General features: G+C 41.7%; 1 protein-coding gene across 3 annotated transcripts; it reads left to right on the forward strand.

The window, feature by feature from the left end:
* Positions 1 to 1910: 1910 nt before the first annotated feature.
* TBPL1 (TATA-box binding protein like 1) lies at positions 1911 to 25727 on the forward strand. 3 transcript variants are annotated; one of them, XM_027820562.3, is made up of 8 exons: positions 1952 to 2122; positions 4956 to 5063; positions 11420 to 11606; positions 12997 to 13079; positions 19036 to 19099; positions 21146 to 21249; positions 21350 to 21444; positions 25197 to 25727. In XM_027820562.3, exons 3-8 carry the CDS (start codon positions 11472 to 11474, stop codon positions 25274 to 25276), a joined length of 561 nt encoding a protein of 186 aa, XP_027676363.1. In that variant the 5' UTR covers positions 1952 to 2122; positions 4956 to 5063; positions 11420 to 11471; the 3' UTR covers positions 25277 to 25727. The 3 variants fall into 3 exon arrangements, 2 of the variants coding, with proteins under 2 accessions (XP_007058108.1, XP_027676363.1); XR_005224704.2 differs by lacking the exon at positions 4956 to 5063 and having other exon boundaries at positions 1911 to 2122; positions 21350 to 21527; XM_007058046.4 differs by lacking the exon at positions 4956 to 5063 and having other exon boundaries at positions 1911 to 2122.

Here is a 25727-nt window from a genome sequence, read left to right on the forward strand (position 1 = left end):
TATTTCCCCGTGTTTATTCCCTCCCCCACCCCCACTGTTCCTCACACGTTCTTGTCAACTGCTGGAAATGGCCCACCTTGATTATCACTACAAAAGGTTCTCTCCTCCGACCCCCCCCCCGCTCTCCTGCTGGTAATAGCTCACCTTACCTGATCACTCTTGTTACAGTGTGTATGGTAACACCCATGCTTTCATGTTCTCTGTGTATATAAAACTCCCCACTGTATTTTCCACTGCATGCATCCGATGAAAGCTTATGCTCAAATAAATGTGTTAGTCTCTAAGGTGCCACAAGTACTCCTTTTCTTTTCACCTCACCTTATGTAAATTTCTGTCCATTTCATGAGCCACAAGGTGGCAGTCCTGTTGCACATAAGCACTAAGACAGGGCATGTAATGTTCCCAATGCTGCAAAAAGTAAAAATTGCTATAAGCAGCACTGCTATTCTTAATATTCTCCTAGAGGCTAGAGAAAATATTTGAAGCGGGGAAATCTGCAAAAATTGCTCCTAATCAATTCCTATTTTTGGGGTGAAAATTAATGTGGATGTAGAAAAAGTTGTCCCAATGCTGAAAGAGTTTTTAAAGTAACAATTTTAAATCAGTTTCACTTGTCCTATGCACAATCAGTACTATTTCACTGTAATTTCTTACATAAAAAGTACTAATTTATAGAACTAAAGCTTCAGAAAACCTTAAATAAGAGCAATACATTGCACTATATAGTACCTTTCAGACAAGGTTCTCGACTCCGCTATGAAGTAGTATCATCTCCATATTATGAGGAGGTAATTTAAGGTACAGAGAAGCTAAGTGATTTTCTCCAGGGTCACATTTCAGGTCCATATCAGAACTGGGAACAAAATCCAGGAGTCTTGACTCCCAAGTTTTCTAATCACTACACCATAATCACATGTAGCCCCCTGCCAACAGACATTATTGGAATACTCCTATTAATCTAGTTTTTCTGCTATAACATGTTCTTAAATTATATTTTAAAGAGCAACGTATGGGACTGAAACTGTATGTTTTGCGAGACTGAATATTGAATATAGTGCAATCACACTCTTTATGTGCATAGCCACAGGACCATTTCTTTCACAACAGTGAAGCCTGTCAGGCTGTAAGCAGTAACGTTTTCTGCTAGCTGCAGTCACATGTAGACCTCTTAGAAGTTCCACTTTCCAGATGATTTTCTTGACCAGATAAACTTAAAAACAAACAAAATAAAATATAATTCAGTCTCTTCTTTATCCTCTCTCTCATGTTACTTTGGTGTAAATTTAAACCAGATCTGGAAGTCAGAGACACAGTCTGGGTGAGGTAATATATTTAATTGGACCAACTTCTGGCGAGACACCAGCTTTTGAGCTTGACCTGATGAAGGGCCCTGAGTGGCTCAAAAGCTTGTCTCTCTCACCAACAGAAGTTGGTCCAATAAAAGATATTCCCTCACCCACCTTGTCTCTCTAATATCCTGGGACCAACAACACAGCTCCAACAACACAGCATACAAATTTGGAAATGACACTGAAGTTAAAAGGGCAGTGGCAAACCCGCGGGACAAAACCACTTTGCAAAATACCTGGAACAAGCAAAGGCAGGAGGTGGCCAGGCTGGGATAGATACTGGCCGCCAGATTATAACCCGGCTGGGAGGAGCAAACAGCTGCACCCCCAGTGATTTGCGCTGCATTGCCCTCGCAGGCTGCTGAGCAGTGCATGGAGCCTGGGGGCTCGCACGGGCCTCTGCTAGCAACCCAGGGACAGCTCAGGCTGCGGAAGGGGGTAAAGAGGCTCGAGCCCGCCCTGCCCTGAACAGGACTTTCGGCCCCGAACCCCGCAGACGTCCCCACGCGCATACTGCTCTGGGCTGCTTAGCGCGAGGCGGGGAGGAAGGGAGGTGGAGAGAAAAACCGGAAGCGCGCGCACAGCGCGGCCCTCGTGGCACTTCCGCCGGCCGTTCTATCCGGGGCCGTCTCTATGGCCGCCGCGTTTTGCGATGTTTATTGTCGCGGGGACAGGGCCCGGGACCCGGAACAACAAAGAGCGAGAGCGACGGGGCGCGTAGCAACCGGGCCGCGCGCGGCGGAGCCGGGGACACTCAACCGCCGGCCCACGCGGTAACTGCAGCCGCCGCCGCCGCCCACCCGCGGCGCTGGCCGGGGAGGGTCTGGCGCTGGGGGAGGGGCGGGCGCTGCGGGGCCGGGGCGCCGGGGGGGCCGGGCAGGCAGGTGCAGCGCGGGGGACTGGGGAGCCCCGCTGCGTCCAGGTCGCTCCGAGACCCCTTCCCCGCCCCGCGGTCTGGGCCCGGTCCCCCAAGAGCAAGCGCTGAGCCGCCCGCGGCCTCTGTGTCGCCCCCCACCCTAATAAAGGCGCCTCTGGGTGCTGCCCCTTGCGGAGCGGGGGGCGCGGGGCTCGGGCTTCGCAGCCCTGTGGCGCTCCCACCCCTGCTCTCGCCTAGTGGCTCCTTCCTGGGCGGCGTGGGGCAGAGATCACAGCAGTGTCTGGGCCCTCCCCTCATCCCCACAGCTAGGGTGCTGCGGAAATAACGGTGCGTGCACAAAACGTAGTTCAGGCCTTTGGCCAACCCCCCCGCCCCACCCCGCCCTCTCACTGTCCCTTTCCATGGGAAGGGGAAAGTGAGGAGGAGGAGAACGTGACAAGAGCATCCTCCATGGGAAACACTGTTTCCTGGCAACCAGTAGAGGCTCCTCAAGATGGCAAATACTTAACCAACCCCCCCCCCCCCCTTTCCCCCAAAGGATGATTTTTGTAAGTTCCTAAAATAACATTTGTTAGTTAGATTAACCCTTGGTGGCAGCATGTTAAACGAGATATAGAATCTATCCCAGGTGATCAGCGTTGTGAAATGGAAACTGTCACATGATTTAGGCCTGAATGCTTTGTAGTTTAACAAAAAGTTTAAGTAAAAATCTAACGTTCATGTTTCCATGAAAAGATTTTGGCTAAGTTTAAAAAACAAATCATTGCTAAAAAACATTGCTTACTTTTGTCTATTTATGTTTTTCATTTATGTTTTGTACTTCATTCAGTTTGTTCCAAAACAAGAATCTAGTCAGTTTTATATTTTGGTTCTGATGCAGCAGCATAATCCAACCTAGACATTGCAGCAACTACTGCAAAGGAATGTTTAACACAGCTTTTATAAAAGCTTTTAAAGCTATTTTGTATATATTTAATGAAAATATTTCTATAAATATTAAGCTTTACAAAGCCTCCTTTCCCTCCAAAACCTAGATTGGGGGTCTAAAGTGCCTGACAGTGTCCCTAAGAAAAATATGAATGGAACATGTTAACAATTTTGTGCTGCTAAGTAAGTGCTCTGTAAAAGGAAAAATTAACCTAGGAGCAAGTGGTCTTGGATGCAGTGAGTTTCCTAAACTGTGAACCTGTAGAGAATCACCAGCTCAAAAGAGGAAATACACTGGACCCTCGCTAGAACACGAGATTTGGGATCCATGCGTGGTACCGCGTTAACGTGGGGACCATGTTAAAATGAATTGCAATTATAGTAATTAAATTTGGGATCCATGGCTGCGACCACGTTATATGCGAATTCGCGCTATATAGACACGCATTCTAGTGAGGGGCCAGTGTACTTTCTTGACCGTGGATACAAGCAATAATAGTTATATGCAGCAGCACTTAAAGGCCTCAGTAGGAACCAATGCCCCTGTGTGGTAGGTGCTGTACAAACACGCAGACTCTGCCCTAAAAGCTTACAATCTATAAAAAACAAAAACCTAAATAAACACAACGCACCAAACACAAGGGAGGGAAATGAGATACAGTGCAAACAAAATATTACTTTAGGCATTACGGTGGCCATCTTTGATCAGGGGAAAAAATTTTCCTCTGCCCAGTTTGACAGCCATGTTACATGATGGTTATGATATTGAGAGACAAAATATTTATCATCTGGTATCCTAATGTAAGGGTGGATTCTTTCTTCCTGGTTGACTGACAGTCATCTAATTAGGAAACTAAGAGGAACCACTGCATGACAAGTGTGTGTGTGTGTGTGAGAGAGAGATTGTGATATACAGATTACATACACGCGCACAAAAACATACATCAGACCCAGCAGACAACCAATAAGGTGAAGGGAAAGGTTCATCCTCCTCTTCTAAAGTCTGTTTTAGTGTTCAAGAAATTGGATTCTTAAATCATCTCCCCACTGAGACAATAGAGGCATTACACAAGTGCTACTGGAACTCCTATGAGTAGGGCCCTACCAAATTCATGGTCCATTTTGGTTAATATAATGGACATAGGATTTTAAAAATCGTAAATTTCATGATTTCAGCTATTTAAATCTGAAATTTCATGGTGTTGTAATTGTAGGACCCAAAAAGGAGTTGTGTGGAGTGTCACAAGGTTATTGTAGGGGGGGTTCCGGTACTGCTACTCTTATTTCTGCACTGCTGCTGGTGGGGTGCTGCTTTCAGAGCAGTGTGCTTGGCCAACAGCTCTTGCCTTGTGGCCACCCAGCTCTGAAGTCAGCACAGAAGTAAGGGTGGGAAACCAGGACACCCCCCCATCCCCCCAGAAATAAACCCAACAACCTTGTAACCTCCCTGTAACTCCCTTTCGGGTCTGGACCACCAATTTGAGAAGCGCTGGTCTCCCCGGTGAAATCTGTATAGTATAGGGTAAAAGCATACAAAAGACCAGATTTCACAGAGGAGACCAGATTTCATGGTCTGACGCATTTTTCATGGTCGTTAATTTGGTAGGGACCTACCTATGAGCTACACAGCATTGGTGAAGGATTGATGTTTCCTAAGATTTGAGAGCTGCAAGCTTACTAGTTGGTTGGGAAGCTCTCTGCCCAGAGTAGCTTCCCAAGTTCCTGCCACAGAGCTAGAGGTTTAGGGAGTTTTTGTGGGGTTTTTTCTTGTGGCAAGCTAACCTTTCCCTTAAATAAAACAGATTATTGTGAAGTCAACAACTGCATCCCCCAAGGCTTACTGAGGCCAGGAATGTTTTCTGCTGAATTCAGACCATCAATTATGTTTTAAGGAACACTTCAGCATTTAGGTAAAATAATGTCCAAATAGAGCTTAAGTCTTTGTTTACAAAAGAAAGCAAACATAAAGCATTCTATTACAGCTTTATTTCTATCATACAAAATAAGTGTTGTAGTTTTAATCATTTCATCACATGGATGTTGGTACAATAGAATGGCAGTACCACTATTGGCTAACAGCCTATGAAGGCCCTAGTTCTGCAGTCAGAGCTGCATGGGTGAACTCTGCAACTGCACAGTGGTCTTCCCACGCAGATCCAAAGTGAGACTGAGACCAAAGTGGTTTGCAGAGCAAGACTAGTATCTCCATAAAAGTAAGTGTATGCCATTAAGTCTTTCATTAAAAGACTCTGGTAACACCATAAACCATGAGTAGTTATTCCCTTACATCAGCTGCTCCCTCGCAGTACTTTATAGCATCAAGATTCAGATGCCGAAAGACCTTAAGGCTCGTCATCAGTAAACCTATGACAGTGTCCATGTATTACAGACTGGTTTGAACTTTTATTAATTAATTGTTTCTAGCTATCTTAAGGTAGTAGCTTTATCAGTTAAAATGATATGTCAGGTTAAGTATTATTTAAAATGTTTCTGTGCATGTGCTACTAATATTTTAGGTTATTAAAAGTGAAAAACATAATACTGAATTTGCTTCCCCCCAAATAGGCTGTTTACCTTTGGCATTTTTCTAAGCTAGGACAATAAAAAGCACACTAACTAGTGCTTCTCAAGCACTGGCACAATGTTGCAATACTCTTTAAGTTGACAGTATCTTTTTAATACTTTTAGGTCGGAAAGTTCATGAACAGAGCTAATCAATAAAATCTAGTGGAGTCTAATAGGGCAGGTTTAGGAATTTGGCCCGTTATTATAATAATAATAAATGCACAATTTATAAAGAACTGGAAACTTTGTTTCCATTCTTGTCCCATTGCTTTACAAGTATAGTTCCTACATCTGGAGTAATAGTAGTGAGCCCTATAAATCTATTTGTTGAGTGGTCTCAAAAAGTGCTTTACCAAAGGTACATAAGCACTTTTATCTTCATTTTAAAGACAGAAAAGCTGAGGTACAATGATTAAGTGGTTTGCCCAAGGTCATATAGCAAGTCAGTGGCAGAGTTAGGGTTAGATACTAGAGGTGAATCATTGACTTCACTGGAGCCAGGATTTTACCCTATTGTGTCCTGCCCCGTGTCTGTACCATGTTCACTGGACCATGCCGCCTCGCAAATATCTTATGTATAATTTAAAGAACAGTTATATATAAACTCTGAATATATTTTTGCATCTTTCCTCTTGTTAATATTGTTGATTTGCCCTTTTGTTAAAAAGGAATAACCATGAAGCTGAATCTGTATTTCTATCTTGAAGGACGGTAGCCCACCACACTTCATTTCCCCAGAATCTTTTCATTGTTCTCAGTATGTTATACTGTACTAAAATGAATGTCTGAAGATTTTGTTTTAGATTTCCTCCTTTATCCAACTTCTTGGACTGTTACTGAGACAAAGACAGCTCTCCTCCCCACCCCCCGCCTTTTACACCACAAAAGGGAACTCTCTTGTTTTATTCAGTGTCATTAGATCATGTAATGAAAGACCTTATCATTATGCATATGTAACAAAGGGTGAACAAGAATGAACTATGAAATTCCAACTATGAAATTCCTGACTCTTGTGGCTTCGTATTCTGAAAGAACACTAAAGTAATAATGTTTTGTATTAAATAGCTTGTTCAACATGCTGTTGTTAATGAGGAAACTTAAATCAGTATTATATATCTGAAGTAGTTTACTGTGTAAACACTCAACATTGAAATATTAAATGTTCAAGTTTGTTTTTTTCAACCAGTGGAAGGTGGTTTTAGTCTTTTACATTGGGCTCAGATATTGCTTGTATAACAAATGTCACTTTTTACCAAGTAACTGTCACAAGCTGTAGACTACAATTATAAAGTTATAGTTAAAATTCATTTTCAAATTTCCAGTTATGTGCTTTGTATCATCTGAACTTTCAGAATATTACTGATGAAAATAGGTGCATTACTATTACAATATAAAACTTCAGCTTGCCAAAATCTGCATATTTAAATTGTTCTTGATGATATTCTTGTGGATGAAATCACTCTGATTGACTGGGCCCCACAGTATATTAGTATTCTTACTGGTAATTTTCAGCTCCCACATTGAACTTGTGGATTGTTTGTTTTTGTGATCTCGCCACCCTCTACCCACTGTTCTTAACCACTTCTATCATATAGCTGGCATTTACCTCTAAAAGATGGGTGTTTTGTGATAAAAAGGTGGAGGCATCTCCCAGGAAAGCAGTTACATTATTTAACAGCTGCTGTGGTGTGGTTAAGTAAGCATTATACTGTAATAGGCCATCAAAAACAGACATGATAGGGCATTAGGAAGCTTAGGGATATGTATAGTTCTCAGTAGAAAAATATTAGTTACCATTTTTCTTTCTCCTCCACACCCTATATCATCTTCTGTGCTTTCTCACTATTCTTTTGCCTTTGCTTTGATTCTTTTACTCTCTCCCCCCTGCCTCCTTTTTCCTCTGTCTGACAAGCCAAGAGCTATGACATAATGTTTCAGATATGGAGCCAGCTGCAGAGTGAAATAGACAATGATCACACAGCAGCCAGTTCCATATGTAAAACACATCTGCATTTCAATGTGTCACTACTATATGATGGTTGCTACTTCTCTTTTAGAAAAGAAGTACTTGTGGCACCTTAGAGACTAACAAATTTATCTGAGCATAAGCTTTCGTGAGCTACAGCTCACTTCAGGTGCCACAAGTACTCCTTTTCTTTTTGCGGATACAGACTAACACGGCTGCTACTCTGAAACCTGCTTCTCTTGTTATCCAGCTGTAGTCCTCCACTCAAGGTGTGTCTGAGAAGACTATTGGTCAGAAGTTGTGGCAGGGTGCCATGTGATAGGAGGCCAAGAATGCATGGCAAATTAACATTAAAAGTGCTTAGGTGGAAAAGTTGATACTAACAATCTTGGTTTCCCTCTTGCTTATTTCTCAAAAATATTTTGACCTTGCCTCTGTATTTCATTTAGCAAGGGAGTATATGTGATGGGCTCCTTTTACATGTGGCAGTTTCTTGTCTCCTGGCCACCTGCTTTTTTGATAACATGAATCAGTGTAGAGAATTTATCTTAAGGCTGACAGCTTTTCTTTCATTATACTCTTTGCTGTTTGTTGTGTGCATTCAGTGTGGGGTGTTACTGGATTTTCAGCTAATGGATCAACAGTGTTTTGATGTACTATGGCTAAGGCTTACAAGTCTGTCAAGGAGGTCACGGATTCCGTGATTTTTTCGTTACCTCTGCAACTTCAGGACTTGGGCTATCAGTCCTGGGTGGTGAGGCTCAGTCTGTCATCTCTGTGCTGGGAGGCTCCAGCTTCCATGAATTCTTTTTTATTGCCTGCGACCTGTATGTGACTTTTGCTAAAAATAACCGTGACAAAATCTTAACCTTAACTGTGTCCTCCATCTCTTGAGTTGTGGTCTGCTTTAGCTTTTGAATCTTTCCTTGCCAAATTCTTGCCCATTTTGCCAGCCAGTAATTTTTCAAGGATTTTCCTAACAAGCAGCATTAAAATTTTTACTTTTCTATATTTTCTTGTAAAAAGTTACGAAAATAAATTGCAGTGCTTCGGTGAGACCCTTAGTGTATGTCTACACTGCAGCTGGGAGCATGCTTCCCAGCCTGGATAGACAGAGATGTGCTAGCTCCACTCAAGCTAGCACACTGACTAGCAGTGCAGACTTTGTGGCAGTGACTAATCACCCATGCTCAGACACTCCTGATTTCCTGAGTCTGAGTTCAGTGGATAGCATGCTAAAAATAGCAGTGGAGATATCGTCGTGGCACTGGCTAGTCACCTGACCTTGGACCTGGAGGGTTAGGCATGCCTGGGCTCAGGTGGTTAGCTCATGCCATAGTGGCAACACCGCAATTGTTAGCAGGCCAGCTGAAGTGGAGCTAGCTCTTATCTGTCTACTGAGACTGGAAGGCATGGTCCCAACTACAGTGCAGATATACCCTTATATATATATCTTCTCTTTTCCTTCCCCTACCTCCTCTCTGCTTCAAAAAACAAAACTAAAACCACCCCCACAAAACCAAAGGAGCTGACTTTCCTATCCAATTTTAGGGAGAATGTGTGTGTGCTGGTAAAAATGACAAAAAACATTGAAGCTGTTATTGCATAGTTCTATTTGAATTTTAATTCTTAGTGGCAATATTATGTTGAAATAATTGGTTTTAAAAAAACAAGTCTGCAGTGGGAAGTGAAAGTTCAGTGTATTACTAGTAGAGCACTTGAACTCTGGGATGTTTCAGAGTTGGTCTGATTTTCACAAATGAGACACTGAACAATCCTTAAGTATGACAGAAGTTGGTCCAATAAAAGATGTTACCTCACTCACTTTATCTAATATGCCAGTATGTGTTATTTGTAGGAGAGAAGAATTCTGAAGTAGTTTCTGGCATAAAACAGGAACTACTTTTAACCATCAAATGGTGAAAGTTTCTTTTTTTTTATACTGTAGTCCAGGGGTGGGCAAACTATGGCCTGCGAACCACATCCGGCCCATCCAACCATTTAATCTGGTCCTCAGCTCCCGCCAGGGAGTGGGGTCCGGGGTTTGCCCCGCTCCACCCAGCGAGCAGGGTCGGGGGCTTTCCCTGCTCCACGCGGCTCCCAGGAAGCAGTCGGCATGTCTGCCCTCCGGCTCCTATGTAGTACGAGGAGGTGTGGCCAAGCGGTTCTGCACGCTGCCCCATCCACAGGCCCCGCCCCCGCAGCTCCCATTGGCCGTGGTTCCTGGCCAATGGGAGCTGCAGGGGTAGCGCCTGCGGACGGGGCAGTGCGCAGAGCTGCCTGGCCATGCCTTGGAGCCGGAGCGGGGACATGCTTCTGGGAGCTGCTTGCAGTAAGTGGCTCCTGGAGCCTACATCCCTAAGCCCCTCCCCCCCGTGCCCCAAACTCCTGCCACAGCCCTATTCCCCCTCCCGCCCTCTGTACCCCTCGATCCCAGCCCAGAGCCCCCTCTTGTACCCCTAGCCCCACCCGAGAGCCCGCACCCCCAGCCAGAACCTTCACCCACGCCCCGGTGCCCCAATAGCTTGCCCCATCCCTGATCTCCCTTCTATCCTCTGAACCCATTAGTCCCAGCCCGGAGCACCCTCCTGCACCCCAAACCCTAATCCTGGCTCCACCCTAGCTGGAGCCCTCACACCCCTCCCCTGTACCCCAAACCCGTGCCCCAGTCCTGATCCCCCTCCCACCCTCCAACCCCCTTGGGCCCAGCCTGAAGCCTCTTCCTGCACCCCAAACCCCTCATTCCCAGTCCTCACCCCCCCCCCCCCGCACCCCAACCCGGAGCTCCCTCCCGCACCCTGAACTCCTCATTTCTGGCCCCACCCCAGAGCCCTCACCCCCTTCCGCAACCCTAGCCCCAATTTCGTGAGCATTCATGGCCCGCCATACAATTTCCATACCCTGATGTGGCCCTCAGGCCAAAAAGTTTGCCCACCCCTGTTGTAGCCCTACATTATACTGAAACACAATGTTAAGAATATAATAGAATGACATAGTGTAAGCAAGTGCCTCTCCTCCCAGTTCATTCATAGCATTAACTATACACAGGAAAACTAATTTAAGGATAAAAAATACTTTTCAAAGTCAGTTTATTCTTTTAACGTATTCATGTTTTGTGCATATCTTACAGTTTCACAGGCAATGAGAAGGCTTATAGTTCCAAAGCATAAACTTTGGCAAATATTTGATCCTTATATTTGGAATTAAATTTCATCCATGTAATCATCATTAATCGAAACAGTCAAGAGAAACAAATTTTTCCTTATGTTTAACTTTATCCTGCACTGACTTGAGGAAGGAATTGAGGAAAGGTTATCGCTTATAGGTGCTATAAAGCTTGTCCTTTGTTTCATAGAAATACTAATTCATCTTCATATTCAGCTTTTAAAAATATTTTTGTTGAATGAACAGCATAGTATAATTAAGATATCTTATTCCTTTAATTTTTTTCCCAGTTTTTATATATAATTAGTTCTTTCATGACAATTTCTGATAAGTTGGTTTCACTGTATTGAAACATGAGTGTTAATAAGCAATAGGTTTCCTGTTTTCTGATACACAGGATGCAAAACTGTGTGGTTAACACAGACCATAAATGAGTCAGAATGGCATACAATTTATTCTTCAGTTCCAGATTCTAAAACTGTCTCAATTAAGGAACTAAGGTACATGAAAGGGATGGTTTTAGACAACTGTGTGACACAGTATTTTTAATTGTATTGTTTTCTTTTTCAGCATGTGATCTTCATGGTATGCTAGTGGGGAATCTGAGTTTTCAACCACCCCAATGGATGCAGACAGTGATGTTGCATTGGACATTTTAATCACAAATGTAGTATGTGTTTTTAGAACAAGATGTCATTTAAACTTGAGGAAGATTGCATTAGAGGGAGCAAATGTGATCTACAAGCGTGATGTTGGGGTAAGAAATTTAATGCCAAACTAGACTAACTTTTATACATGTTTATCAAACTAGAGCTCTGTCAATATCCATATGTTGGATGTAGTTGGTAGTGTGAATTCCAAAGTCAATGTAGCAGAACTGTGTTTAGAATGGCTGGATTCTCATCTCTTTGACTTCTTCTTGTTCAGGTTTGCCAGGCTTGTATCTGTTCTTGGATACTAAATTTGAGGAGACAAATATTGCAGTACTTTGAAGCCATAAGAAATGTTGTGAAATTAAATCTATGCAGTTTGTTTCTGGTGCACCCTTACCCAATATTAAAGTAAACAGGGAGAAAGTCTTGTTGCCGTCATCTAGTCCAGTGTTTCTCAAACTTTTTGATCCCAGGGACCAGCTTGCTGCCTTTCTGTATTGTCAATGAAGTTTCAGGGGACAGGCACAAGTCCATCGACTGGTCGTTGAAAAACACTGATCTAGTCCATCTTCCTGTCCATGCAGGGTTAGTTGGGTTGTCCAGAAAAATACCCATTCTGACATGCCAAAAACTTGGCTTGAATCTTATTTATTTATATAGCCTCCTATTGTAGATGTGCACATATTTATTCAGGAATAAAGTAAGACTCGGATCACTGCCTTGAGAAACTAAATCTGATGTGTACAGTTAGCTCCAATGTATAGGGGAACACCTTGTTAGAAAGGTATTATACAATCTTGTGTTTATTAATTCTGCCATGGTCAAGCATGAGTGGTAGCAGGGAAGTGCTCAAGTGGTGATCAATGTTGAATGCTAGTCAAAGAACAAGTTTTGAGGTGGGATTTTGAAGCAAGATAGTGAGGTTGCTAGGTATACTGGTGTAGGGAAGCTATTCCAGGTATAGGCGATGGTGTGAAAGTATGGGCAGCTTCACAGGTTAGAGGAGGAGACAAATACAGTGAGAAATCAAGAGGGAATTAGCAGAGGAAGGATGCTTGGGGAAGCAAAAGAAAATGAAATCTGAAATGTAGACAAAGTAAAGTTGTGTAAAACTTTGCAGATGAGATCAAGGAGTTTGAATTTGTGCAGAAGGAGACAATCAGTGGAAAGAGTCAGAGCAGTGATGTGGTCATAGTGACAGGCGAAGATGATTATAGCACAATGCTACCAGCCTTAAAAAAGTTTATTTAAATAATTTCTGTTCACTTGAGCCACCAGCCAGCCTGTTACTTTAATACTTGCTCATTGGCTAAGATACTTCAGGTTTATTTTGCTCTTCTTAGGAGCTGATATTGATTTAACTTCTGAAGGCAAGGAAGGAACAGTCCTCAAGGCTAAAATAGAATAAAGGAAGTATTTTATTAGTATAACACTTGTTTTTTCAGTATGAAATCACACATACACTAAAACCTGTTTTTCTTCTAATTCTTTCAGAAAGTATTAATGAAGCTTAGGAAACCTAGGATTACGGCCACAATTTGGTCCTCAGGAAAAGTTATTTGCACAGGAGCCACAAGGTAAATGCCCTCTTTTGAAGGAGAGGGAAAAAATTGTTCCTGGATGAAACTCTTGTATACGACATTGGAAAATACCACTTATTGTCATGAAATCTATTGCATATATTATTGGCAGCTCAACCACCTATTATGAAGGTTTCACGACAGTTCCCATTATAAGAATCTGTTTACAGTTGCTTATAATTTTGCCAAACTTTAACCCTTTGGGTAGAATTTTTTTGTGCTGAATGTCTGCTTCAGGCTGAATTTTTTTGAAAATTTCAACTAAAACAGTTCAACCATTATTTCTGAGAATGACACTAGGGAAAAAATACATTGTTTTACCCACATTTAAAAAGAAAAAGTCTGGCAACCTTTTCTTTGAAATACTCTAGCATCTCCATGCTTTGGAGCAATGACTTGAAATTGGAGTGTGGGGAAGTGGGGTACTTTGTGTCAGGGGAGTATTCTTTGCTGTCTCTGTGAAAATCCATCCAAATTTGGTCAAGTTCTAAACCCTGGGGGGGGGAGGGAATCTCCATTTGCACATTCTCAATAGAGCCTTCTTCAATTTTAGCAGCTACATTCCCTGAAGAGTTGGTCTCCATTTGGCATACTCCAGCCCAGAACTGAGCAGGACTTTCCCTGCAATTGCTGGGTTGCTGTGGGCTGTGCCAGGTCTGGGTCCTGGCACCTGAACTGGGAGCCTGGCTCTCTTGTGTTTTCCATGACCTCCTGCTGCGTGAAGCAGGTTGCTGTGTGGCTCCAATGCAGAGGGGACAAGGGACTAGATTGGGACAAAGAGCCAGAGAGAGGGAGAGTGAAACTGCAGGCTGGTGGAGGGGAGGGGCGGAATCTGGGCCTTGGGACAGGGAGGACTGAGACTGGCTGAGGAAGGGGTCTGAAATGAAGCAGGGTTCTACAGACAACAGTCCCCTTCAATACACAACCCAGATTTATCCCCAGAGCAGGTCCATGCTGTGAACTGAATGAAGCAAGGGTCCTGTGGAAAACATAGTATTGATCCTGTAATTGAAGACTGTAACATAATATAGTGGTTCCCAGACTTTTTACTAAGGCAACCCATCAAATGCATTTTGTCTTTTGGGGGGACCCACCATTACCCCCTCACTTCCCTTTCCCTCCCTTTCTCAGCCCTCCAGCTTCCTACTCCCTCTCCCTCCAGCCTCCTGCTCAACTCCCCCTCGTTCCCTTGCTCTTGCTTTCCCTGCCTTGCCCCATCCTGCAGCCCCAGCTGGTCCCTCTCTCCCTCGGCTGGGCCGTGATCACTGATGATGATGATGGGCGTTCACTCGTTACCGAGTATGATCATCTTCCATGGGAATTATGGATCCTCAGATGACTAATAAGGCCTATCCTTGAATCACAAATTCTATTACAATGGGGGCAGATGTTTTTGGGCTCAGCAGGAGGCTGTTGACCATGACTGGAAGCCAGTCTCTCCTTCCTCCTGCGCCTCTTGTCCTCTTCAGCTTGTCGGCGAGCAAGTTCAAACTGCAGGGGACCAGCATGTAGGACTTCACTCCATTAAGCGATCCTGGACAAGTGTCTCCCAAATGTCAATATTACACTGTTTTAGGTTGTCCTTCAGCAAGTCCTTATAACACTTCTGTTGTCCTTACGGTACTCTTCTTTCAGCTGAGAGAACAGGACCTGTTTTGGGAGGCGATGGTCTGGCATCCAGACAGTGTGACCAGGAATTGCTAACGGATGATCATTGCCTCGATACTGGTGGTCTTTGCCTCTTCTAGAACACTAATATTGGTGCTCCTGTCTTCCCATTTGATCTTCAGAATCATACGAAGGCAGCATTGATGGTGCCTCTCAAGGACTTTCAAGTGGTGTCTCTAAGTTGTGCAAGTTTCGGACCCATACAACAGTGTTGGGAGAATAACGGCTTGATTAAACAAGAAGCTTTGTGTCTGTTTGAATGTCATGATTTTCAAAACCCCTGTGCCGTAAACGAAAAAAATCTACGCTGGCACAGCTCAGGTGATGTTGAATTTCTGCATCAATACCTGCCTTTGCTGAAAGATGACTTCCCAGGTAGAGGAAATGATCGATATTCTCCAGTGCCACTCCCTTGATTTTGATAGATGGAGCAGGTAATACCTCATTTGGAGAGGGCTGATAGAGCACTTTAGTCTTCTTGGTATTAAGAGTGAAACCAAGACATGAGTAAGCATTGGCAAACACATTCAAGATAGTTTGAAGATCTTTCTCAGAGTGGGCCAAGATTGCATTGTCATCAGCATACTGAAGTTCCACAATAGATGTTGTGGAAATCTTACTCTTGGCTTTCAGCCTGCTAAGCCTCAACAGCTTTCCATCCATTCTGTAAATGATTTCAATGCCAGCTGTAAACTTCCCAGCAATTAGGTAAAGAATGACGGCAATAAAAACCGCAGACATGGTTGGAGCGATGATACAGCCTTGTTTGACTCCTGTTTGTACTCTGAAAGATTCACTTTGGGAGCCAGTGCTGCTCAGAACAGTCACTTTCATGTTATCAGGAAGCAATTTTAGGACATCAGTGTATTTAACAGGACATCCAATCTTAGAAAGTACAGTCCAGAGGGCATGGCGATTCACTGAATCAAAGGCTTTAGTTAGATCAATAAAAGCCATGTGCAGTGGTTGGTTTTGCTCCCGATACTTTTCTTGCAGCTGCTGTGCTGTGAAGATCATATCTGCAGTTCCACGACATGGTCGGAAACCACTCTGTGACTCTCGTAAAATTTCTTCTGACGGGCAGAAGTCGGGTTACAAGGATCCGCAGCAGAACTTTGCCTGCAATGGCTAGGAGGGAGATACCTTGATAATTTCCACAATCCACTTTATCCCCTTTCTTGAAGAGGGTGACAATCAGGGAATCCCTCATTTCACTGGGTATCTCCTCCTTTATCCAGATTTTAAGGGTAAGCAGGTAAAGCTGACAAATTAGCTCTGGTCCACCGTCTTTGAAGATTTCAGTGGGGATCCCATCTAGACCTGCTGCCTTGTTGTTCTTCATATGCTTGGTGGCATTGTATACCTCATAAAAATTGGGAGAGTCTCTGAGCTCATCCCTAAATAGTCATTGAGGGATTTGCTCAAGGACTTCATCTGCAACCATTGAATTACAGTTAAGGAGATCTTCAAAACATTCTTTCCAGTGAGAGTTGATGGCTTCGTTATCCTTCAGAAATGTGGTTCCGTCCTTAGAGTGAAGAGGATTGATACCATGATGAATTGGCCCATAAACAGTGTTGGTGGCACTACAGAAACCACAAGTATTGTGGATGTCCATGAGATGTTGGAGTTCTTGTGCTTTCTCAGTCCACCATTTGTTCTTGAGTTCTCTGGTTTTACGTTGGACTTCCAGTCTCACCTTGGGATGGGCTTCTCTCTTTGTATTACGATTTATGTCGTTCTGCCAAGCATGAAATTTCATTCTCTTCTCATTGATGAGTTGCTCAATTTTAGCATCATTCTCGTCAAACCAGTCCTGATGTTTTCTGGTTTGGTAGTCTATGGTTTCCTCACAGGCATTGATTATTACTGCTTTCAACTGGCTCCAATGTTCCTCAGTTTCTTCCGGAAACTCTGATGGGAGCTTTTCTTCTAAGACTGCTTGGAGGTGGTCACGCTTAATAGAGTCCTTCAGATCTTGAACCTTCAATTTGCACCTGACCTGCTTCTTTTGCAGCCTCCATTTGGGAGTGATCTTAATTTTCATTTTGGATCGAATAAGGCTATGATCAGTCCAACAGTCATCAGCAGTTGTCATTGCTCTTGTGTGAAGTACATCACTACGATATCAGGCACGAACTATGACGTAGTCGAGGAGAGGCCAGTGCTTTGACCTTGGGTGTCTCCAGATGTTTTGAACTTTTCCTTGTGTCGGAAAAGAGTGTTCGTAATAAGTTCATGTTCAGCACACTTGGTCAAGAGCAGAATTCCATTTGAATTGCTTTTGCCAACTACTTCTTTCCCGATTGTTCCTTTCCACAGGTCTGAGTCTCGTCCAACACTTACATTGAAATCCCCCAGAAGGATGATCTGATCTTCTGTAGGGGTCTCCGATAAAATGGTTTCCTACTGAGAATAAAAATCTTCCTTTGCATTCTCATTGGCATCCAGTGTTGGTGCATAGGCGCTCACAATAGTTGCCTGTTGATTTTGGGTGAGCCTCAGTCGGAGTGTCATAAACCGCTCATTGATGCCAACTGGTACCTCAGAGAGGCACCTTATGAGTTTGCAAAAAGAAAAGGAGTACTTGTGGCACCTTAGAGACTAACCAATTTATTTGAGCATAAGCTTTCGTGATCTACAGCTCACTTCATCGGATGCATACTGTGGAAAATACAGAAGATGTTTTTATACACACAGACCATGAAAAAATGGGTGTTTATCACTACAAAAGGTTTTCTCTCCCCCCACCCCACTCTCCTGCTGGTAATAGCTTATCTAAAGTGATCACTCTCCTTACAATGTGTATGATAATCAAGGTGGGCCATTTCCAGCACAAATCCAGGTTCTCTCTCCCCCACCGCCCCCCCCCCCCAAACCCACTCCTTATGAGTTTGTTCTTTATAGCAAAGCCCACTTCATGAAATCGGGATTCATCTATAGATTTTCCCTTCCAGAAGTAGGTGTATCCTCCTTTCTCCTCCCTCACCTGTCCTTCATCAGCTCTTCTAGTTTCGGACAAAGCAGCAATATTGATGTTAAACCGACTCAATTCATGAGCAATAATGGCTGTATATCACTCTGGTCGGTCGCTGTTTGAGTTGTCCATCAGGGTACGTATGTTCCAAGTTCCAAAGTTGAAAAGTTTCTTACATTTTCGACGGCTGAGGTGGTGATCCTGCTGGATGCGGCTGTCCAACCAGAAAAAACAGGCAAGACTATTTTTAGGGTACCTTTTCTAACCCCCCTTCCCATGTGGGGTGAGCAGAGTGGATCCGAAAAAGGACTGCTCAGTTGTGGGTGCAGCTGCAGAGATGCTCGACCCGCCTCAATCCTCGAGCAAGACGACTGTATCACACACCCATCGCCTGTGTGTCAGTTTGTGACTAGGAACATCCAGATTTCACTGTCCTGTTCCTGTCACCACTCGCGGATCGCCACCGGACTTGTGTGTGCAATGTTTTCCCAAAAGCTGGAAGATGCCTGTGCGGGACTTCTTTTAAAATGGGGAGACTGGTGCACAACAGTCACCACACTATCCTTGACAGATAGAGGACTTGAAACAAGTGTCATGGACACCATGACGACTGGAGATTCTCTATCTGCTTCAGCCTTCATCCACCTTCACAGCCATTATAACGTTAGACAACAGTTTCACCTCCATTGTGCAGTTATCCTCCATCTGCTCTGCTGTTAGGGACTTTTGGATCACACTTTGTCTGGAACCTCGCCCTTGACAGTTCTGCCATGGGTGACCCTAAGGGAGTACATGACTCCAGGCAGCATCGCTCTCAGGGTCATTGAGACACGCAAGCCTCTCTACCAGTATAAGGGTGTTGACTGTACAACCACGCAATCACTACCAGGCTGCTGACTGTCCAATTCTGGCTTCAGCTGCTTCCTCCATGCTGCTGCTGCCCAAATCCCTCTCACTACACTGCTGCCTTCAAGGAGAAGTGAGATTGCAGGTGGGGAGAGCACCTCTGGGCCACAAGTGACCCACCTAGATGCTTTCCAAGACTCACTGGTGGGTCGGGACCTGCTGTTTGGAAAACACTGTCATAATGCATATGCTCAAGGGGGCTGATTTCATATGTACAGGCTATCTTAATGCTGGCACTTCTTCACTTGACTTTGCATTTTAACGTTCTTTTAATATAGTTTTTGTTGTGATTACATATGTAAGTATGTGAACATGTGTATGTATACATCTTAAAATTTTAGTTTTATTGCAGTAACTATTAGTAAAACTAGTTGCTTATTATCTCTCTCCTTTAAATTATAGTGAAGAAGAAGCTAAATTTGGTGCCAGACGATTAGCTCGTACCTTGCAGAAACTAGGTTTTCAGGTAATGATCCTTTTGATAATAACCTTCTCTTTTAGGGGTGAACAATAGTATATGTATGTATTTCTATTGATAGGGGATAGCATGTTTGGACCTTTCAGAACAGATGGTCAGCAGAAAAGGTGCTATAACAATTTCATAACCAGCATTTTCTCACTCAAATTCTCATTGTGTAGCAACGCAAGTTATCTTGAGATTGTATTTATGTTAGTGTATTTGGGGCTCCCACTTGGTAGTTCAGTACCAGGCTTCCTTATCAGCTAATGAACAGAAATTTGTTTCAGGAGGCTGGGTAAATTAACCACCTGCATATATATATATAATATATATGTTCTCCTTATACTCAAAATCTCTAAAAGGATTGCATTGAAGAAAAGTGGAAATTTGCCCCATCCATTTGTAAAATATTCTGAATGGCATAAATATGGTTGTCATATGAACAGACACATTTTCCCAATGGATCTTGTTTTCGGATAGCCATTATGGTGAACAATTCCTAACTGCTACAAGTTTGATTTTTTTTTTTTTAAATTAAACTAAAGCAAGTTGCTATAGTCTAGTTAGCCACTGTACACTGCGACCAGGATTTACTCCTAAATTAGAGCTTAAAAAGTGGAACTCCTCCTTGCCTGAGCTTGAGTCAGTTGCATCTACCAGTCAGTTGCAAGGTCTGCTACAGTAAATGACTTAGGCGTGGCTGATAGAACCATTCAGTTCGGTGTTTGTTCCTTGAGCAGAAGGGCATATAATGACATTTTAGAGCTATCATGCAACCAGTTGCTCTAATTTAATTAAATAAACCATACATTTTCTATCAGGCAAGTAGCTAGATATCAGAGTGATGATATGAAAGTAAGAATGGCCTACTTCCAAGGTTGTTTAGCATATAAAATGACCACCAGATTTTAGAGGTGGGCAACCAGCCCACAGCAACTCTTACTATCCTGAGTGCATTAAATCAAACTGAAAAACTAAGTGATGGGGCTATTAAATATTGGATATCATGTAAAAGTGAAAACGATGGAGCGGAATGTTGAATTAAGTCAGATGAAATATATACCCTGGTAAAGCTTTAGTAATGGCTTTATAGAATATAAACTGGTTCATTTAGGTGCAGAAACAGATTAAAGCGGCCTAACTTTATTGTAAGAGTGAACGTTATAGGCAGAGCACATGTTGATGTCTAATTAATATTGCGCAAGCATTTCCATTCTAAGGGGTCATTTTCATCTGCTTGTAATTTAATTGTTCCAACTGAAATTTGGTAGACTCATTCTCAGGCTGAAAATTTTTTTTTCTTTTTTTTTTTAATTAAGTTTGAGCAAAAATGGGTCTTCATTGGCCATGTCTGTGTTAACAGCTTCAGGAAAATCTCCCACCATTGCACTGGCTTTGCTGGTAATTCGCCACAAGCATTTTACCACCATATTGTAGCATTTTGTGGCTGTGGATAAAAGGCTATTGGAAGCCAGCAGTTTAGCTTTTTGTTTCAAAAAGAGAAAGGAAATGGCTTTCTGTGAACTAGCTACTGGAGAAAAAACAAACAAGCAGTTTTCTCTCATTTTCTTTTTTATTCTTAACTCTGGGAGAAACTGTTAAATAAAATAATGATAAACTGTTAATATGAACTAACTATGTAACACCTTAGTGGGTTCTAGTAACACTACAAACCAAGCTTTCCCCGTGTCATTTATTTTGGTGTTTCATGAATAATTTGGTTTAGTTAATTTTTAACTTAGTTACACATGCTTACTACAGTAATATAGACCATGTGTGTTCATTCTAAATGTAATTGAATCTATATGAGAAGGCAATTGTGTGTTTGGTTGGTTTTTTTGCTAGACAAGTTATTGGATTACAAATATAGTTCAGAACTAAGTTAGGTATTTAAAAATCTACCCTAGTTCTGTTTGGATTCCTACTCTTGTCAGCTTTGTGTTAAACGCAGGGTTTTATTGGTTGAAATAATCAAATTATTGTCAGAAGATATCTTTTTCGTATCAGATATCATAACCTTTCTTATTCTTGTTCTCTTTCTCTCTCCAAAAGGTAATTTTCACAGATTTTAAGGTTGTCAATGTTTTAGCAGTATGCAACATGCCCTTTGAAATCAGATTGCCAGAATTTACGAAGAATAATAGACCTCATGCTAGGTACAGTAGGTCTTAAGAGAATTCTTATCTTTTTCTTCAGTGTATCAGCTTTTTATTAGCAAATATAGAAGTGTCTTTGACAATCTTTTCTGTTTTCTAGTTATGAACCGGAGCTTCATCCTGCAGTGTGCTACAGAATAAAACCTCTCAGAGCTACCTTACAGATTTTTTCAACAGGAAGTATCACAGTAACGGGTACTTTATGATGCCAAAATAAATATTTAACTTACTTTGTTTCATGGGAGTTCAGTTAGACTTTCAAAGCAACAGAGAGACAGGCATGTGAGATTTCATTTGTACTTAATGCTGCCAGATAATTTGTCTTTCAGTGAAAATACCTGAATAACTGTGGGAGAATGCAATACTCCCAGCAGATCAAATACGTTTGTTTTATACACGTGGATGTAGTCAGTTTCTGGGGAGATGAGGCATATGAGGAAACTGAGCTTATATACCAGAGACTGAGGATATTTGCTTGTTTAATTACAAATTCTAAAACTTTAACCTTCCTTCTCATTTTTCTTCTGTACAGTCCCATAAACTACTGCTGTTTAAGCAACAGTTACTATCACAGGCATGCACCTTGAGACTAGAGAGGCACAGCCAGTACAACATGGCAACATCATCCTTTGACCAACAACTCGGGGGTGTTAGAGATTGCCCTATTTCAGGTTTTGGTCCTAGTCTGGCAAACGCTTGGGTAAACTTCCTCTTGCCCCTTTTGGATGGAAAAATTACACATAACCTTGGCTGCAAACTTAAAATGAAACAAACAATTAAAATAGTTGTGGGGAAACCTCTTCCTAGATACCAGACATCTAATGGATTTCCTCAGTCATTGGAACTTTTTTGTTGACTTTGGTCCTGAAATTAAAATAAATATATATGTATGTATATGTGTATATATATATATTTTCTTGGAGGCTTTGTGCCACCTTTCCCCCTCCCCTTTATTCCTACTTGGCATCCTCTGCCCTGTATCTCAAGAAGGACTTTACCATGTTTCCCAGATATGCACAAACATCAGCTGAGAGCAAATACAACACCTGCTAAAATGGGGAAAAAACATGAATAAAAAAAGATTCAAAAACTGTGGGAAATTAAAATAGAACTCCGACACACATGATCTGGAGTTATCCCATGCTAAATTTCTGTTGACTGGAAATGACAGATAAGATATTGGTATCAAAAATCATGCTTGTATTCGGGGGGGGAATATGGGTTCCTTACAAAGACGTAACATTTTATACAATACATTTCTTTTAACTGCAATAATTATAGCTAAAACCCACAAACATCCAAAATGGAAACCTACCCAAAAATGTAAAGGTTCCTGCAAGCTAATTTGAACTAGTGACAGCCAAACATAGAAGAAAAATTACTTTTCAAATAAATGAGAAGCTTGAATGTTCCCGAGAAATGCAGCCAACTTATTGAACTGTGATTTAACTATTTATATTTTGTAACTAAAAATCTCTATTAAAATTCAGGAGAAATACTTTTTTTAAAAAAAATGACGTGTGTGGGGAGAGTTACAGGCTTGATGAAGAGAGAAAAAGAAATGAGGAAGCTGGTGGCAGTGTCATCAACTCCAGCTTTCCTTCCCCTAAAATGCGTGTTGGGTTTCCTCAACTTCTGTCTCTCTCTTCTCTCCCTGTGCTAACCTCCACAATCCTCTGTCTTGCTGTGGAGGTTCCCTTCCAGGTCTTCAACTTTGGGAGAATCACTACTATCCTTGCAAGACCCATGTACCTACTCATGCTCTTTCTGCTTTCCCCGGCCTGCTGGATGTTACTGGGCATTGCTCTCTAGAACTTCTTATTTCTGTGGTAGCAGACAAATTGGAGGGAGGTGCAGTGCATTCAGTAGTGCCTGCCTGGAAAGCAGAGTATATTGGCTGATAGGCCTCGTATAATCCTCTCAAGATTTGAAAATGTGAGAAGGATCTTCTTCCTGGTCCATTTTCTTATTTTCATAAATGTACAAAAAAAGCACTAAAATTATGTTTCCTGAAATTTGCACATAAATAGGATATACAACGATTTGTGATCTCTTTAAAGATCACTACATTAGGAAGAAACTTCTGAAGTCCTCTTCTCATTCCTGGTGAAACCATTAGTTCATTAAGTCTGGTATCCTGTCTCTGACAGTGGTCAATAGCTGGTGCTTTACAAGAAGGCAGAAAACCCTCCCCAAATTCACTCAACCAAACTGGCAATGTTATCCATGAGGCAGAGAGGGACCCCAGTGGTAATCAGTTTATGCCATGAAACATGTGACTTGATTACCCTTGTCCTAGTTTTCATTTATACAAATTTTGTTAATAGTTTTTAAATTATGCAGGCCATTAAAAATCCAGCTGTGATATTTGATACTGACTTTGAGAGGCAGTGAATTATATAAGTTGTCTGAAATATTATTGAACTTATCTTTATTTTGCCTAAAAATACTGGTTGTTTTCATTGGGTGACCCAGAAGGCTTTATGGGTTGCAAAATTTTGAATAAATTAATGAATTCCTTTCTAACTCTTTTCTCTTCTGGGGTACGTAATCCTAGTTTTTCCACCTACACAATCCAAAATATCTTTAGAAAGGGATTTTTAAAGGCATAAAGGGCAGGCATCATCTTAATTGAGAAAGTCCACAGACACAATCTCAGGTCACCAAAAGTTGGCAGTACTATAAATGGGGGCATGCTAGCATTTGATACAATTTTAGTTGTATTTTCTGCATTTTCTACACTTTTTTTAAAATACTGCTGCAAATTAGGCAGACCCTTTTTACTGAGCCTCCAAAATAGTTTTCCTCGGAGGAAATCATAATTTCACACACTATCAGTATGGATGAAAAGTTGACTATTTTGGTCAATACATCACTGTACTCCTGTCCAAGATTAATTTTTTTTGTCATTCTGCTCAATCATTTGCAACCTTCATAGTTTGTTACACAGTGACTTAGTGCCACCAGCAGACATCACTGACTCACTCTCCATTTCTGTCTCCAAAGCATCAGTAAATTAGTTTAGATCAGTGGTTCTTAACCTTTACTGCACCTCTTATCAAAAATCAAAATATGTTCTCGCACCCCTTATCAAAAATTGTTGAAGTAGGTCAGTTCTTTAAACCTAGATATATTTTTTGTTTGTATATTATGGTAATTGTTAAAAAATGTATAATGTTAATAAATACATAGGTTTGATGAAACAAAGTAGTTGTACTTATGTGCCTGTGCTTAATTTGTGTTTTCGATGATTTACCTTCTAAAAAAATCTGGCATGTCTTGCACCCCCAGAGGGTGTGTGCACCCCAAGTTAAGAACCACTGGTTTAGATGATAACCTGAGGATTCTTCCCGTTTGAGGAGATAACCAGATTTTGGGCTAACAGTTGTGTCCTGAGGTTGATGGCAGAGGTATTAAATAAGCCAAACTACAAAGTTACAGACCCATCAAGTTTTTGTTATACTGAACTGTCGAATAACTGAGACAGAGGTTAAAATCCATCACTTACAAATAGTTTCCTTGGTTAGCTCAATGAAATGAGAAATTGAAGTGGCCATCCTTTGATGTGGGTATACAGGTTCTGAGGACAGTAGCAAATCAGAAAGCATATGGTATGCTTTCTAACCCCACTTTTGCTGGGATTCTTCTATTCCAGTGTACTAGACAGTATATAATTTCTTATGAGATAAAAGTGACAGATGTGGAGTTATTAATTTCTAATCTAGTCAATAACCAGTTCAAATGTCATTATGGGCTCTAGAAGTTGCATGTTATTTTCTTCCTCTAAGTACTTAGTAGCTTTCTTGAATATGAGAAAAGGTGTGTCTACAGTGTAAAGTTGTGCTAACTGATATACTCTGAATGGTTTTTGAGGTACTGTTACATTCTTGCTTTTTTAATGCCCTGACTTTTTCTTCCTCTTCTCTCTATTTGTTAAAATGTCTCAGGGCCAAACGTAAAGGCTGTTGCCAGTGCTGTGGAGCAGATTTACCCATTCGTGTTTGAAAGCAGGAAAGAAATTTTATAATTCACCACTTAATGGTTAGGTTCCCTAACCAAGCACCTTTAAAGACTGCTGCACATTGGACTAAAAGCAAAAAATGGAAAACTGGACCAACAATAGCTGAGGAAATACAGACTCTTTTACTTGTTCATGGCCACAGTGTAAACTCCAGTCCCTTTGGATTTTATTTTGAACAGTGCTGTATTGTAAAAACGAAAGTTTACAAGATATGAAATTGCTGCTTTTAAAAAGACGTTCTATTTATTTTTGCAGTAATTTCTGTGTATTCATAAGCAAACCTGTCACGATGTGCACTACCTTTCAAACATTTTTTTAGTTTGAGCTTGTGTTTTATTTTGTGAATAGTCTTTTACATTTTTGTATGCTGAATATTGGGCACCAAAGAAGCTGTAAAAGTTATCTTTTTCACTTGATGAATGTGCACAAATAAAAATTTGGAAAATATCTCTCTTAA

Source organism: Chelonia mydas, chromosome 3 (assembly GCF_015237465.2).
Source record: "Chelonia mydas isolate rCheMyd1 chromosome 3, rCheMyd1.pri.v2, whole genome shotgun sequence".
NCBI lineage: Eukaryota > Metazoa > Chordata > Testudines > Cheloniidae > Chelonia > Chelonia mydas.

What these genes read in the sequence shown, in the direction of transcription:
- TBPL1 (XM_007058046.4), top strand. Translation starts at nt 11,472, where the DNA reads ATGGATGCAGACAGTGATGTTGCATTGGACATTTTAATCACAAATGTA. An exon ending in TGCAGAAACTAGGTTTTCAG is followed by an intron (nt 19,100 to 21,145) that starts GTAATGATCCTT and finishes TCTCTCCAAAAG; the next exon opens with GTAATTTTCACAGATTTTAA. An exon ending in AATAATAGACCTCATGCTAG is followed by an intron (nt 21,250 to 21,349) that starts GTACAGTAGGTC and finishes TCTGTTTTCTAG; the next exon opens with TTATGAACCGGAGCTTCATC.